This window comes from Monodon monoceros, unplaced genomic scaffold (assembly GCF_005190385.1).
Source record: "Monodon monoceros isolate NGI ecotype Baffin Bay Population unplaced genomic scaffold, NGI_Narwhal_1 Super_Scaffold_6, whole genome shotgun sequence".
NCBI lineage: Eukaryota > Metazoa > Chordata > Mammalia > Artiodactyla > Monodontidae > Monodon > Monodon monoceros.
Window position 1 is genome coordinate 50,651,360 of NW_021703783.1, and position 12,543 is coordinate 50,663,902.

General features: G+C 38.6%; 1 protein-coding gene across 2 annotated transcripts in view; it reads left to right on the forward strand.

The window, feature by feature from the left end:
• IRAK3 (interleukin 1 receptor associated kinase 3) overlaps nucleotides 1-12,543 on the forward strand; it is a 48,753-nt gene that overhangs the window by 13,754 nt on the left and 22,456 nt on the right. The window contains exons 2-5 of one of the 2 annotated variants that reach the window (XM_029205608.1): nucleotides 2,512-2,694; nucleotides 7,704-7,768; nucleotides 8,600-8,654; nucleotides 9,898-10,049. In XM_029205608.1, coding sequence (XP_029061441.1) covers nucleotides 2,512-2,694; nucleotides 7,704-7,768; nucleotides 8,600-8,654; nucleotides 9,898-10,049 — 455 coding nt within the window. The remainder of the gene's footprint in view (nucleotides 1-2,511; nucleotides 2,695-7,703; nucleotides 7,769-8,599; nucleotides 8,655-9,897; nucleotides 10,050-12,543) is intronic. The other variant, XM_029205609.1, reaches the window with a different exon arrangement.

The following is a 12,543-nucleotide window of genomic DNA, read 5'->3' on the forward strand; positions in this document are numbered from 1 at the left end:
TCCCTAGGGCTTATTGCTCTTCTCAGAGCTGAGAACCTGTTTGTCTTACAAAAGGACATCAGCCTTTGGAGAACATCATTGTTGGAAAAGTGAGCCCTTCCATGAGGTTACCTTGATTCCTCTTGGAGGTCAGCTTCCATATTTGTGTGTGGTAGAGGGAGAGGGGCCGATTCCCACAACCAGTGACAGTGATGTGTTGCAGGTCCCCACAACCACTCTCAGGTGACAGTTGGATTTTATCTATAGATCTGTATCTGGCTGCCTGAATTTTTAAGACTCTGGAGGATAAAGGTATGAGGGGATGCTGCCATCACCATCACCAGCCCTAAAACACATTGCTAATTTCAGTACTCAGGATGGCTGGCCTAATCCAGGAGTACTGTCCCAGGGACAAGAAAGCTATTCTTTCCATCTGTCGTTTGCTTGCTTTCTTCCTCCTTTGCCTTAAAATACACTTTAAAATTTGGGAGTTATGCAGAAAGGCCGTGTAATATCTTACCTGAAGAATCCTATTATCTCAGGGTGCCATAAAAAGTCATATACTAAATCAACTATACTCCAATAAAAATTGTTTAAAAAGTCATATACTTTCAGTACAGCTTTAAGGTATTTATACAGGACCCTAAATAAGTCATATACACTGTTTTCGAGTAATTAAAATCCTGTTATCCCAGTAGAACATTTCCCTGACCCTACCCAGATAATAACTTTTAATTGCTCAAAAATGATCAGCAAAGACAGTCCAGAACACAAAAAAAATTTTTTTAACATCCTTATTGTAGTATAATTGCTTTACAATGGTGTGTTAGTTTCTGCTTTATAACAAAGTGAATCAGTTATACATATACATATGTCCCCATATCTCTTCCCTCTTGCATCTCCCTCCCTCCCACCCTCCCTATCCCACCCTTCTAGGTGGTCACAAAGCACCAAGCTGATCTCCCTGTGCTATGCGGCTGCTTCCCACTAGCTATCTATTTTACGTAGAACAAAAATTTTAAACAGCGTTTCATAAAAGCTTCAACAAATGAACCTAACTGTATTATCAATGAGTAACCACACTGAAGAGAATGAGAGAGAAAAGAACTAACCTAAGTAACCTTGGAAAACAGGCTCTTCCCAGAATACCCTTAGCCTGAGGACAAAAACAGGTGTGCACAAATGCTGTAATTTGATTAGTTAATGTGTTCCTCACAGGGATATGGGTTAGCCATTCTGAAAGTACTTTATGTACGTAGTAGAACTGAACAAACAAGCAAATATATTGTGGATAATGAGAGCAAAGTTTCTCACTGTGTGAGAATGAAGTTATATAAGTGAGAAAGGTCTAAAATGTGCCATATGGTATTGACTTGGATCAGTTAAAAATCATGGTTTTTAACGTGTATACAGACAGAAATACAGATGCATGGGTGAGAGCACATACATATATTTCCCGCCTCTGTCTGCTTGAAAGACCTGGCAGCAGTGAGCACATCTAACATCTAAGTTCTTGCTTTTTAAACACCATTATCCAATAAAAGGAATCAGGACTCCTTGGAAAAGTAATTATATCAAGGGCTTGGGCAGGGGGAATACAAAATGAGCCTAGAGCATCTTGTAAAGCCAGAGCAATAAGAAAGTGTTCCCAAAATGATAGGGCTTGCCAAAAGAATACAGGAGCAGCCTGAATGGACAAAGCTGCAGCAATTTTAGCAACAAAATAAATGATGATACTATTGGATTTTAACCTGTAGAGTAAAATAAATATCCATGAGTCCACACTGATATAAATAAATTAATTACCTAAATAAATGGGGAAGAAGAGATAATACTTTTTTACAGAAGAATTGTAGTTAATGAACATAGAAGGAAAAAGGGAAAATTGAAAAATACCATTAAACAAACCCCACAGTAATAATTATGATAAACAAGAACCATAGATAGATGCAGATATTTTTAGGCAAAATCTGAGAAGCAGGTTGCTTCCATAGTCTCAGAGTATCTCCCCCAACATCGTTATTAGTTAAAAATAATTAATAATAATTTTATAGTGGAGAAACCTGCAGACATCACCTTAACCAAGGGATCAAGGTTAACATCACCAGTGATAAGACATGGACATCATGAACCTCTTGATACTATGCACTGAGAAGGATACAACAGCATTTCACTGTCCTTAAAGATAAGGAAAAACTGAGGAACATCAGATTAGTGGAGATTAAGGAGAAGGAACAAGTGATTGCAATGTGAGAAACTGGATAGGCTCTTAGAACAGAAAAAAGACATCAGTAGAAAAACAGGTGAAATTAGAATAAGGTCTTCAGTTTAGTAATCTCTGGGTCTGATCTTTGTACCATGGTTACGTAAGATGTTAACATTAGGGGAAGTTGGGTGAGAAATACATGCTAAAATTAGTTCAAAATAAAAATATAAATAAAATGCAACAGAACATATAAGGTACACACAAAAAAACAGGGATTCCAATAGAAGTAAACTATTCTTTGGTTCTTCCTATTACAATTTCCACAGCGGAGCGACTTTCAAGCAGCTGGCTGGATGTTCGTCACATTGAAAAATATGTAGACCAGGGTAAAAGTGGAACAAGAGAATTACTTTGGTCCTGGGCACAGAAAAACAAGACTATTGGTGACCTTTTACAGATTCTCCAGGAGATGGGGCATCATCGAGCTATCCATTTAATTGCAACTTATGGTAAGCATTGATTCTAACGATATGGCTCTTACTCAATTTTATATGAACTGTAACTTGTAAATATTGTATTTTATCTAAGACATTGACTGGTCATGCTGTATGTCAGTGATTCCTTACCTGTGACTTTTATCTGAAGCGGGGTTTGCAGCTTCACACTTTTGTGTCTGACACTTTCTTTTCTTATTGCCTAACTTATACAACACATTCCCTTCTACCACTTTATAGTTTGGTTTTTAAAAAAATATTTATTTACAAGCTACGCTTCTTAAAATGTTTCATTCTCACTTAGTTAAGAGAATCAGCTCTCTGTCTAAAACTCTGACTCTCTGAGTCATAAACATGACCAGAAAGAACCACAATATGAGTAAAATACAAATAATGCTATAATTTGTTTTACCGTATGATTAGAAGTTAAAAATAATTGGGTTTCCCCCTTGTATTTTAGTGCGGATGATACCTCCGAAATAACCCTGGGATTTCTCTATTGTCTTCACTGCTCTTTTCATGCCATGGCTTTCTAACTTCTAACCTGTTTACTGTCCGTTTCACAGTGGCTTGATTCTTCCCTCTCTTTGTCTTCTCTTTCTGATGCTGTGTCATGCGTTACATTTATAGTAACCTGATACATAAAGCTCATGAAGTTTTCTCTGTTCACTCTTTGTCAATAAAATAATCTCCCAATGTCACCTGTTCTGTTTATTCCACTTTAGATTCATTGACTTCAACAAGAATGATCTTGAGTGATCTTGGGTCTTATGTTATAGATTCAGGGCTCTTAGGTTGGAAACTCCTTTAAATCAGCAGGCTTATTCTTTGGCTTTTTCATCCAGGCATATTTTTAGTTCTGTGTATTTGCACACATGCTCTTTGATAATATATTTTGTCCACTCAAGCCACTGCCTCATCACCTAAAGAAGCTTTGCACACACAAGAAGAAATCCCAAGAGGTTTGTACCAGAAAACTGTAGCTTCAGAATGACTTTTATTTTATAGGTTTTTCACATTAATAAGGTATTAGACAGTTCCCAATAGGCTTCCACCATGATATTATCTGTATAACTTGGCTAATCCCTTTTTTCTGTTGCACACTATTTCTTCACTTAGGGTTTTTTTTTTCCTTAATGTTTATTTATTTATTTATTTTGTCCACTCCAGGTCTTAGTTACAGCACGTGAGTTCGTCACTGCAGCATGTGGCTCTTTAGTTGTGGCATGTGGACTTCTTAGTTGCAGCATTTGGACTCTTAGTTGTGGCATGCGAACTCTTACATGCGGCATGCGAGCTCATAGTTGCAACATGTATGCAGGATCTAGTTCCCCAACCAGGGATCGAACCCCAGCCCCCTGCATTGGGAGTGCAGAGTCTTACCCACTGGACCACCAGGGAAGTCCCTTCACTTAGTTTTTTACAGCAGAATGCTTCACTCTGAAGCTGACTGATCAGGTGAAATGCAGTGAGTCTCTGGGAGCTGTAAATGTAATGCCTTTTCATTATCTGAGCCTTTTCCAGCCACTGAAACCACCCACGTGACTTGTTGTTCACAGTATAAACTCACACCAATTTGATAGGACATGGGTATATTTTATACTTCAGTGTTCTAGAATAGATTTCAGGGTGTCTTTTCACACTCTATGTTGTTTATTTATGCAGCGGGGAATTATATGGACAAAAATTCCACATCCTTGGTTGACTCCTAGTCTGTTGCACATGGAAAATTAATTTATTTTTTACAATGTGGGATTAGTTGATTTGTGGAAAGGCAATCAATTACTGCCCTAATACCAGGAGGTAGATACATCTGAGATGAAAAGGAGGTTACTGCTTTGTTCTGAATCCTTTGCTAAGGAAAATAGCATTATTTATTTGCAGTTTATTGAGTTAATGCTTTAAATTATGATCTTAAAAACATTAATTGTATAGCTCGTTGAAAGCAGCCACGTGATGATTCATTGGAAACATCTAAATGTAACCTGCTGCACAGGTGTTTCCTATGAGAGCAGCTCACTGAAGTCAGGAGTTGGAGCTCCTAATTGAAATGCATAAAGATTTAGTCTTTCTTTGTTGCTACCATGAACAGAGTTATCACTTATCTAAATAATCTGTTTTTGCCTAGCTTTCCTTAAAATTGTTCCATTTGGTGGGATGGTTTCACCTTAATCACCTTAGTCAAGCCATTTTGGATCTCCCATTTTATATGACAGTGAAGTATTGTCTCTCTTTTTATGTGCAGCAAAAGGACAATGGCTTTCAGTGCCCTTGCAGCCCCCAAACTTCAAATTTTGTTCTACCCAACAATACCTTATTCAGGATGTTTGCTATTTCTTGCCTAATTGCCCTCGCTGGAACCTCTAGTATAATGTTGAATAGAAGTGGCAAGACCAACACATTCTTTTCTTGTTCCTGATCTAAGGAGAAGACATTCAGTCTTTCACCATTATGTATGATGTTCACTGTAAGTTTTTCACAGATGCCCTTTACCAAATTAAGGAAATTTTTTTTCTCTCCCTAGAGCTTCATCATGATAGATTATTGGATTTTATGAGTTTGTTCATTTTATTAATGTGGTATATTTTCAGATATTAAGCTAACCTTGGATTCCTGGGATGATCCCACTTGGTCATGGTAACTCATCTTTGTTATATGTTTCTGGATTTAGTATTTTGGTGAGGATTTTTGCATCTATATTCATAAGGGATATAGGTCTGTAGTTTTCTTGTGCTATTTTGTGTGGCATTGATATTAGGACAATATTGGCCTCAAAGAAAGATTTGGGAGTTGTTTCCTCCTCTTTTATTTTGGAAGAATGTGTGAAGAACTGGTCTTAAATTTTCTTTAAATGTTTGGTAAAATTTACCTGTGAAGCCACTTGGGGCTGGGCTTTTCTTTATGGGAAGTCTTAAAATATTAATTAAATCTCTTCCCTTGTTACAGACCCATTCAGGTTGTTTATTTCTTCTTGAATTAGTTTTGGTAGTTTGTGTCTTTCTAGGAATCTGTCCATGTCATTTATCTAGTTTTTTGACAAATAGTTGTTCACAGCATTCCCTTATAATTCTTTTTATTTCTGTAAGGTCAGTAGTTATGTCTTTTGTTCTTAATTTTAGTAATTTTGAGTCTTCTTTCTTTCTTGGTCAGTCTAACTAAAAGATTGTCAACTTTGTTTATATTTTCAAAGAACCATCTTCAGTTTCATTGATATTTCTCCTCTGTTTTTCTATTCTGTTCTTCTGTTTCATTTATTTCCACTCCAGTCTTAATTCTTCCTTCCTTCTGCTTCCTGTGGTTTAGTTGTTTCTTCTTTTTTAGTTCCTCAAGGCAAAAGTTTAGGCTATTTATTTGATATTTTTCTTCTTTTTAAAGGTGGGCATTAACAGCAATAAATTTCCATTTAAGCGCTGCTTTTGCTGCATGCCATATGTTTTGGCATGTTGTGTTTTTGTTTTCATCCATCACAAAGTATTTTCTAATTTCCCTTGTGATTTCTTCTTTGACTCATTGGTTATTTATGAGTTTGGTGTTTAATTTCCATGTATTTGTCAATTTCCAAAAAAAAATTTCCTTTTGTTATTGATTTCTACTTTATTTTTTTTTGCATTTTTAAAAAAATGTATTTATTTTTGGCTGCATTGGGTCTTCATTGCTGCACTCGGGCTTTCTGTAGTTGCAGTGAGTGGGGACTACTCTTCATTGCGGTGCGCAGGCTTCTCACTGCAGTGGCTTCTCTTGTTGCAGAGCAGGGGCTCTTGGTGCGCGGGCTCAGTAGTTGTGGCACGTGGGCTCAACAGTTGTGGCTTGCGGGCTCTAGAGCACAGGCTCAGTAGTTGTGGCACACGGGCTTAGTTGTTCCATGGCATGTGGGATCCTCCCAGACCAGGGCTTGAACCCGTGTCACCTGCATTGGCAGGCAGATTCTTAACCACTGTGCCACCAGGGAAGCCCTTGATTTCTACTTTAATTCCATGTAGTCAAAGAATATGCTTTGTATGATTTCATCCTTCCAAATTTATTGAGGCTCATTTTATTGCCTAACATGTGATCTGTTCTGGAGACTGTTCAACGTACACTTGCAAAGTATGAGTATATTCTTCTGTTTTGGATGGAATGTTCTATAGATGTCTGTTCGGTCTAACTGATTTATAGTTTTGTTCAAGGAGGCTTATTATTAATTGATTGTATTTTGTTGCTAGTCTTCTAAGCAAAATAATCTAGGAAACATTAGAATACAATCTAAGAAAAACTAGAAGATGAAATAAAACTTCTGAAGTCTGAATCAAAATGTCAGAAGTAACAGCAAAATATTGCAGAGTTTTAATTTTCTGTAGGAAGCTACATAGACTTCCTTAGTTCAGACAGAAGTAATAGTCTTCAATTGGGCAGCATTTGTGGGCATTTGTGATTGATTGCGCGTGTGCACACACACACACACACACTCACACTCACTCACCCCTCTAATACCTTATGGCACAAGATGGGATAAAAAGTGAACTAACCGAGAGAGGTATAATCCCATAATCGTAAAAATTTTAAATACATGTACAAAAAACTGATAACAACATTGCTTTTTTCCTGTCAGTTCTCTCCTTCATATTTCAATATTTTTAATGATGTCTAACAATAATTTAAGATAGGTGCTCATGGACTTCCCTGGCGGTCCAGTGGTTAAGACTCCGAGCTTCCACTGCAGGGGGCACGGGTTTGATCCCTGGTCAGGCAACTAAGATCCCACGTGCCGCGCCTCACAGCCAAAAATTAAAAAAACAAAAATACAAATGAACAAACAAGAAAAAAAGATAGGTGCTCATGTTTTAAGTGAACAAAGGTATGTTTGTATATTTGATCATTAGAAAGCTCTTTCACATATGGAAATTTGAAACCATTCAATGGGAATGAAACTGAGCTTTAGAAATGAACCTTACTAGCAAGGTATTTATTTTCAGTGTAAAAAAGAAAAAAAAGTTTGTTAAGAACATAACATTTTTTGTATCTATAGTCCCTTATTTCTCTTTCAGGGGCAGCCTTGAATCCTTCAGAGCAGAGTCATCAGGGAAAAGGATTTCCGATCATGTTATCCAAGGTACAGTGTGTGCGCATGGGGAATGACCCTTGAACCCTGTTGCATATATAATTGAGTGTAAGGAATGAAGTTATCAGGCAGAAAAATGCTGTATTTGCAGGTACTTTTTTAAATTCTGGAGAGCTTGAGCTCTCATTCTTGTTCATTTATTTGGGGATTCAGGAAATTGGAGATTTGTAAATGTTTGAAGAGTTAAGAGCTTTGTCCTCTCAGTAATCTGTCAGAGATGAGTCTTAGAACTTTTAAGAGTACTGTAAGTTACGCATTTGTCTTAACTCAGCTTTTAGTTTTCCTGTTCTAGTGTTTTGCATGTTACTGTTAGTTTTTATTAAAGCAAATTAGCGGTGATCATTTTTACAGCAATAGAAGTCATTTAAAATTGACTGTAGGGCTTCCCTGATGGCGCGGTGGTTGGGAGTCCGCCTGCCGATGCAGGGGATGAGGGTTCGTGCCCCGGTCCGGGAGGATCCCACAGGCCGCGGAGCGGCTGGGCCCGTGAGCCATGGCTGCCGGGCCTGCGCGTCCGGAGCCTGTGTTCCGCAACGGGAGAGGCCACAACAGAGAGGCCCACGTACCACACACACACAAAAAAAATTGACTATAACTATGACTTTGATACTTGAGTTTTTACCGTTGGTATGGAATATATATAGCAGTGAATACTATTGAATAAAATAGAATAACTTTGCATTCTACTAGCTTTCTTCTAAATTAGATTCCACCCTGTTGCACTGTACAGTCCCAGGGGAAGCTTTGGATTTCTGTTGGGGTTCTGTTCTTTCTAGACTTTATGAAATTGAATTATACTTTAATATGTATTTCTTCTCCTAGGAAACAGCTAGTGTCACAGTGGATAATGTTCTTATTCCTGAACATAATGAAAAAGGTAAGAAAAACAAAACAACTTTTCTTTAAATCATGTTTTCCTTTAAGTGAATTCATGAATTCTTTTAAGTGAAATTTAGAAAGATCCAATAAACATAATAACTATTCATTAATATGCAGATTCAGGATAAATTTTTCATAGATATCAAAATATTCTCAATTTTGACTGATACATAGTTCTGATGGGTGATACATTATTGTTATATTAAAAATTCATTGGCCAGTAAAGAGCATAATTGTGGTCTCGGGAGAATTTCATGACATTTGCTATTTTTATGTGTCATAGGAAGACATTTAAAAATTATGTTGGGTTTTATACAGTTTTAGAAATTTTCATAGCACTTATAGAGAAATCTTTAGAGGTGATTGTAGAGCAGTGCTGAAGGTCACTATGAAAATCAGTTATTTTCCACACCAACTTTCCTACTTTATCAGCAGGGAGAATAATTTACTTCTATCTGGGAATCATTCTGATAAACTTTAGTGGCTATTTAAGGCTGCCTAGCCTAATCTTTGCCACTAGATCCGATGCTTCTTTGGTTCAAAAGAGAATTAGAATAGTTAGATAAGGTTGTGGTCCTTTAATGTTTAGCAAAAAAGGTTTAAATCAAACAGTCTAAGTGTGTAAATATAGCCAAAATTGGTCTCTGAAGCATTTAGCCAGGCTTTTCCCTTTGAATTTGTATTTGATTACCTTTGAAGTGTTTCCTCCCAATCTCTGCTTTAGATGATTTTTTTTAAAAGCTGAAGCTGAAGCATCTCTGAGCAAGTTAGTTAGCCATTTAGAGGATTTGGCTTATGAAAAACGTTTCTCCCAGTCATGCTTAGAGAATATTATTTAGTCATATCAAAATTTCCACTTCTATAATTTTTTTTTTTTTTTACTGGTTTTAGGTTCATAGTGGGTCAACAGCAATCTGTTGATTTAATGACAGGGAAACAGTCTTGGAAAAGTTTCCCCAACTAAGTTGTCTGGCTGATCTCTTTGGAAAGGTGATAGAATCACAGTGCTTTTGTTTGAATATCTAAAAAGCCATTGGCTCTGTGGGATGGTGGGAGCCAGGCCCAAGTAAATGTACAGAGAGCACATGGTGGGCTTCAGTTTTTGCTCCTGGGCCTTTCTCTGTTGACTTTTCACTGGGCCCTGATTTGTTTCTAGTAGGGAAGTCTTGGTTCTTTATAATGATGGTTGATTCTTAAAAAGAGAAAAAGTAACTTATCTTCTCCCTACTTTCCTTCCTAAGGAATATTGTTTAAATCCTCCATCAGCTTTCACAATGTCATAGAAGGAACCAGAAATTTCCACAAAGACTTTTTAATCGGAGAAGGGGAAATTTTTGAGGTATACAGAGTGGAAATCCAAAACCGAACATATGCCATTAAATTATTTAAACAGGTATGGAAAGAATTACTATCACAGGATATCCATTCCATTTACTGGCTCATATTTCACATTAAAATGTGTCATTTTTCATCAACATTGAAAGGAGGTATACTTGAAAATAAAATTTCATAAATGGAAATAAGATATATGACCTCTGGTGACTGAGAAGTGAATGCCTGTCTTGCAGGAATGTGGAAGTTAAATCCTTCCCCTCCCCAGATGTATGGCCTGAGAAAGACTTTTCTGAAAAGCATTGTTAGGACCATTGGGACTTTGCTTAAGATGGTCGGATTGTGCTGGTCTGCTCCAGTTTTCCTGGCTTTCTAGGATGGGCAGCGCCCTCTCCAGGCAGCTTCACAGGCTAAGCCACAGACTGATATTCGGTGCTACTTTATGAATCGTCGTCTTCAGTCACAGTTCAGGAGAGGGGGAAAGAGGAGCAGCATGACAATGATCGGAGCAGGAGGTTAGAATACAGCTGAGTACAGCCAGGGAAGCAGAAAGGCTATTGGGGGTCCGACGCAGGAGTCAGGAGGAGATAGGTCTGCACACGCATACCCAAAGAGCTGTTCTTCATTGTTGGTCAACAGCCAATAAACATTTACTAAACTTCTTTTACGGGCTGCGTGTTGGGTGGAGATGAATAAAGCATAGTTACATTCTCCAAGAGTTCCCAGTCTTATGGGGAAAACAGGTAAAGAAAAGGTTAAATTGCAGTGTGATAAGCACTTTAGGAGAGATTTGCCCCAAAGGTCATGGGAGCACATAGAAGATAGGCAGAGGAGGGGCTGGCACAGAGTAACCATGCAATAAACATTTCCTCAGTAAACAAATGGAAAAGTGGATGAAAGGCAGTGACCTTTCAAGTGGATTTTGAAGGATAAGGAGAATTTCCCAGACAGCGAGGGAAGTACTTTCTAGATGGAAGAGATAGCAGGTGCCCAGGCCTAGAGGCACATGCATGAAAGCCTGTGTCTTACTCACGAAGACCAGTTCGTTTGGTGGAGTAGAGTTTAGCGTGAGAGGGTGGGAACGTAGTGGCATCAGATGATACTGGAAAGATAGGTGAAGTCCATGGATGGTTTCTAAGTAGGAGAGTGAAAGGACGAGATTTGTGTTTTGAAGTATCACTTTGATTACCGGTCAGATGATGGACTGGAAGTTGGCAGGGGCACTGGAGGAAAGACGGCAGGAATTAGACTAGAGGTAGAAAGACCTGGCAGAGGGATATTTCAGATGTGTAAACTGAAGTGGATAGGGCTGAAACCTGTATTCTCCAGTTTAATATTAGAATCACCCAGGAAGCGTTTTAAAAACTGAGCTCTGCAGCATCTGGTTGGGTCAGAGTAGTGGTGGTGGTAGGCGTCCCCAGGTGGTTCAGATGTGTGACCAGTGTTGGTAACCACTCTAAGCCAGGGCAGAGGCAGTGGGGATGGCAAGGGAGGGTACTATGTCTGAAAGATGAGGTGAAATGGAGCAAATCTGGTGATCTGTTAGACAGGGCTGGGGAAATAGGGGAGAAGGAGGGATCTGAGGTGGTTCCAGTTTTGCAGCTTAGATTACAGGGCCTCTTTAAAAAAATTATTAACCCACTTTGTCCATTTCCTCAAACTGCATTTGCCCCACTAATTCTGTACAGACATCTCAAGATTCCTGAGAAGATGAATGTCTAATGAAGAAATGAAACAATCTATTGTTATAACCATTCAACAGGAAGAATGTGGTTACTCTAGAGGTGTCCTAACTGAAGGCTGCTTCTTAGGGCCAGTGTGTCCCTGGCCCCATTTGTACATTCTCTTCTGGTTGAGCCCCAGGACCACCTCCCCAAAGACTCCATGCGTCTACTTTCCTCTTCTCTCTGCAGCTGCCACCAACTCACACTCCCTCTTGGGAGTGTTCTTTCCAGGGGTCTGGCTTCAGAATGGGATGTCTTTGCCCTTTCTGTCCCGAAGACAATGATCATTTCCTTGATTGCCTCCAACCCCTCCAGGATGGTTTTGGTGACCCTCCTCTGTACAGTCGCAGGAAAATACCACTGTCTCATAGTATTGATGTCTTCATCTGCCTCTCCCAGTGGACTGGATGGTTTTCTTTAAGGAGCTTTTATTTATCTTTGTATCCCAATGCTGTATTACAGAGCCTGGCCTATAGTAGTTGCTCAATAAATGTTTGTTAGGTGAATTGAATGAAGCACATAGGCTGTTTTCATGAATTTAGTTGCTATTCAGTATTGGTAAAAAGGCAGGAGGTAACAAAGTTACCCAAGACCTAGAGATTGTACAAACTCCTACACACACATACACATACACATCAGGAAAAATGAGATAATTTAATGAAGCCTTAGCCACAGAACATTTTTTACTAGAAATGTAGTTTTGTAACATTGAGACCTTCATTTCGGTAACCTTTCTTAGAGGGACTGAGGCTGGGAACTGTACTTAGGTGTGTTAGATTAGTGCATCCAGCTCACCTGGGGATCTTAACAGTGCAGATTCTGATGCAGCAC